Source organism: Pocillopora damicornis, chromosome 9 (assembly GCF_964200805.1).
Source record: "Pocillopora damicornis chromosome 9, jaPocDami1.2, whole genome shotgun sequence".
Lineage (NCBI taxonomy): Eukaryota > Metazoa > Cnidaria > Anthozoa > Scleractinia > Pocilloporidae > Pocillopora > Pocillopora damicornis.
In genome coordinates this window covers 19,714,798-19,718,918 of record NC_142678.1, presented here as the reverse complement: position 1 = coordinate 19,718,918, position 4,121 = coordinate 19,714,798, and the positions used below count along the sequence as shown (strand labels likewise).

The following is a 4,121-nucleotide window of genomic DNA, read 5'->3' as shown; positions in this document are numbered from 1 at the left end:
GAACCTTCCATGGAACGGCTCTTTTCCTCATTTCAGTTCTCCGTCCCTAAGTATACTTTGAAAGAACGCAAAAACTAATGGCACAAAATCTTTTTTAGCGATACAAATACTCGCTGCCTGAACACATCAAAGTCAAGCATCCTTTCCAACCATTTATCCGAGATATTCTTAAGTTCCAAAGTGGCACATCTTCTTGAGCCAGTATTTGCGTTCGCTTCCCACACGTGTGAATCGGCAAAAGCTCAATCCTTGTCGGCCATCTTCAGAACCTTCCATGGAATGACATACTTATAATTACAGAGCTGAATACGTTTTCAACTGAAAATTGGCCATGTTTTTTATATGATAAGCCGTTTTGTCTTCATTTCATAAAAAAGGATAAATAAAATAAAACGTCGGCGTTTTGGGACTCTTCTGTTCTCACTGGTAGATAAACTGAGAATATTACTCGGTGGCGAGAAGATATCTCGGTTTTCTCGTTCTCATGTTGTTGGAGAAATGCCGATTTACATCTTCGTCGCTTACCACAATGAATTTTGCTGCCAATTAATATTCCAAACCACAAACAAACCAACTTCATTCAGCAAAGTTTAAACAGGCCCGAATCGTGTCGCCGTTGCTCAATATCACCACACCACGTGTTACAAAATGAAAATGATTATGCCTCTCGATTCCTGGATGTGGTGGTCGTACTAATACCACGAGTGTGGACGTCAGTGTTTTATTTCCCGGTAAAACACTCCCGTCCATATAAAAACTGTGGTTATTCCAGATGTTGTAAATACGATTTTGACTTTTTTTACTCACACATTTTTGCATTGCTTTCCTTTGCGCATAGTGCTTTTCAATAAAACAAAAAAAAAAATCTTTTCCATGTTCACACAGCCTCCTCAATATATGTGGGTGGGGGAGGGGGTGGGCGAGTCCCTCTAAGTTATTCATCTCGGATTTGTTAAAATTTCATATTTATTTTGATTCAAGTCAAGCTGTTATGCAAATGATCACAATGTTGGGCCTATAAAAAGTTGATTAAACTTTAAGGCAAAACTATACTGTATCAATTATCTGTTCGTATGCCACCAGCTTATTTTTTTACAAGTGATAAGATTTTAATGGAAACCAAAACAAAAAATGGAAATGCTAGTAGTTTTCTTACCTTTAATCTATACTCTTCTAAGGTTACGAAGTGGTAGGTTTGCTGAGGCGTTAGAAATGCCTGGGTTCCTGTAAACTAGCTGTAATAAACCTTCTCTGAATCCTGGCATCCGAAGAACGTAAATTATAGGATTTACAAGTGAGTTAGCTAGAAATAGAACTAACATAGCCAGATAAATATGAAAATTCGCGAAAGAAGAAAAGGAAAGGCCAGCACATGCTAAATATATTATCAATGGTAGAAAACAAAGTAACGATACAAGTGAGACGGTAAGCGCAGTACCCGTCAGTTTTCTTTCTCTTTTGGACCTATAACGGAATTGAGGATGACGACCACATTGTACTTTGATGGTAATGAGGATGTATGATACACAGATAATAAATAAAGAAACTGCATAAAATAGGATATACAAGTAAGTATGAATTACCTCAAAATAACTAATTTCCCATAAGAAAATTTGAGCGACCTCTCTAACAATAGCTATTAACCAAATGACAATAATCATGGCTCTGTAAACCCGTTTCCTCATAAAGCGATGCCTGAATGGACAGAATGTTGCGTGTAGCCGTTCTAAGGAAATGGCAGGAAGATTTGTAAGGGAAGTGAACGAGAATAAATTTACAAATGCAAAAGATAAATGATAAGACCAATTAGTCATTCGTCTGATCTTCCATAGAGGACAGAGCCACGCTATCCTTTCTTCAATGTTTAGTGGCCCAGAGACTGCGCCCACTAAGAGATCGACTATCGCCAGATGGATGATCAAATATGTACTCCGCCGCTGTAGCCGACACTTCATCTTCACAAAAACAACAATGGTGATGATATTGAGGATGACAATGGCCAGACATTCAATGATGAGGACCACAAGCCATGGAATACACTCTGAAGCTGAGCCGAAAGGCTGCATTTTCTCTGAGCTCTGTTAGCTTAAAAATAACAGAAAACAGTGCAATTGGAGATAAAATGAAATAAGAATTCAATATTCTCGATAAAGAAATATGTAAACTATTGCTTTTTATGTTTTTTTAACGTGTTTTGACCAACTGAGTTTCGTCTGTTAACTAAAACTGATCCTCGTGTTTCTTTTTTCGACATTCATATCCGGAAATTTAATCATTCAGCTTATTCATTTTTTTTTCTTTCGGAAAGAATATAACAATATAGAACCTTTTCGATGTTCACTGAATAAGCTAAAAACTTTGCCATTAATGATCTCAATTTTTTAAAGGAAATTCATAGCCTCCAAAGACAGATGGCAACAAAAAATTTACAGATCTTCCGGAAATATAGTAGAAAGACTTAGTAGAATCACCTGCTCCTCTTCTCGGTGCCGCTATTTGAAATACGGTTATTGTTACTACCGCCTTGAAAATTTCAAAGACAAATTAACCATAGGTACGGTGAAATATAACGAACATTTTTCAAACTAAAAACATCTCTTATGTTTTATTTTCTACCCCCAGAAGTTTAGTCATAGTCTTTTCTCGCTTCGGATAAATGTCTTCCCTTGTCAATATCATAAGCAACGAGCTTTAGAAAGATATCTTTTTCGTCGCGTTACGATTATTAAGATTATCAATGACTCATTTCTGTCCATATTGATTCAGTATTCCTCATCTCATCGAAGGCAGAATTTGCAAACGAATCTTAAGAATATTTTGAACTTACCTCACTGATAACGAAAGTGTTTCTATCCTTTTAACGAGCTGAGCTTAAGTCAAATGCGGAAAGGGCGGTTTTCAAATATAAAAGAAGGCAGCATGCTGAGGAAGAATGCAACGCAGACTAAACTTATCATTATTAGAACTCCAATCTTCTTTTTCTGCATGATTGACAGATAACAGCTGAAAGGAAAACGACATTTTTAGTGCAGCAAAACAAGAATTACAGATAGAAGCGTCCGCCTAAACTCCGCGATTGTTAGTGTGATTTAAGCCCTGCATCGTAGTAAATCCACAAACAATACAGCTGAAAATAGAGAATCAACATAAGCAGAGATGAATAGTTTGTAAAATCCTTGAGTAGAGGTTTTTAAGCTTTTGGTTTTTACGGGAAAAAGTTATATCATTGAAGCAGGCAAGTTTACTACCTTTGAATAATTTGCTAGAAATAAGAGGTCCATTTGTAATTTGTTTTTTCCTTTCAAATGAGTTTGAAGACTTGGCTCCACTCTTATGTTAACGAAGTGATGATAAGACACGTTGATTGTCCTACTGGCGTCTTATTATCTTATGAGGCAAATAAAGTGAATTTGGATTGAAGTTTATAGCTTTTAAGAAAAATTTTATTTTTCCATTTCCAATCAAGTATTCGCAAGATAACTGCGTAAAAGTTTTATCAACAGAAATCTTTAAAGCGTAAAGACCGTGCATCTTTTAACATGTAGTTCTATAAAAACTGCGTTGTTGAAAGTTGGTAATAATTTCTTAAAGAAAGACTTCATTTTCTTACAAGGTAGGTCATAAGTAAAAAAAACATACTGGACAGGACCTCGAAAGAATAATCATAAATTAGACAGTCTTATTTTTTGTTGTGATATCATATCTTAAATTAAAAACAATTTTAATGAATAAAACATTATGAAGACATGCGTCTCATTGTCTCACACGCGGGATCGAAAACGAGGTAATTAGAGCATGTTAAGTTGAGTGCAGCTGAACTGAAATTTTGGATAGAAGCATAAACCTGTATTGCGTTAATTTGGACTAAGTCCTTTACTTTATCATAGTCAAACTGCAAAATACTATCGGAGATGAGCTATTTCCTAGATCATAGAGTTGACTTTTTAAAAGCTGTCGGTTAGTTACTGAGAATATATAACATTAAAGGGTAAAATCGATAGGTTAATTCAGTCATCATCGTCGATTATTTTCCTTTCCATTAGTATATGTAATCACATGAGGCCAAGTACTATTAAGGATTAATTGCACGAGAGTTTTCAAAATTTTCCAAAATTGCCCGA

General features: G+C 35.6%; 1 protein-coding gene across 1 annotated transcript; it reads right to left on the bottom strand.

The window, feature by feature from the left end:
• Nucleotides 1–954: 954 nt before the first annotated feature.
• On the bottom strand, nucleotides 955–2,195 carry LOC149040527 (uncharacterized). Its single transcript, XM_089182466.1, has one exon. It carries the CDS (start codon nucleotides 2,064–2,066, stop codon nucleotides 1,164–1,166), a length of 903 nt encoding a protein of 300 aa, XP_089038592.1. The 5' UTR covers nucleotides 2,067–2,195; the 3' UTR covers nucleotides 955–1,163.
• Between the last annotated feature and the right edge of the window lie 1,926 nt (nucleotides 2,196–4,121).

Coding starts and splice junctions, on each gene's coding strand:
- LOC149040527 (XM_089182466.1), bottom strand. CDS start 2,066: ATGCAGCCTTTCGGCTCAGCTTCAGAGTGTATTCCATGGCTTGTGGTC.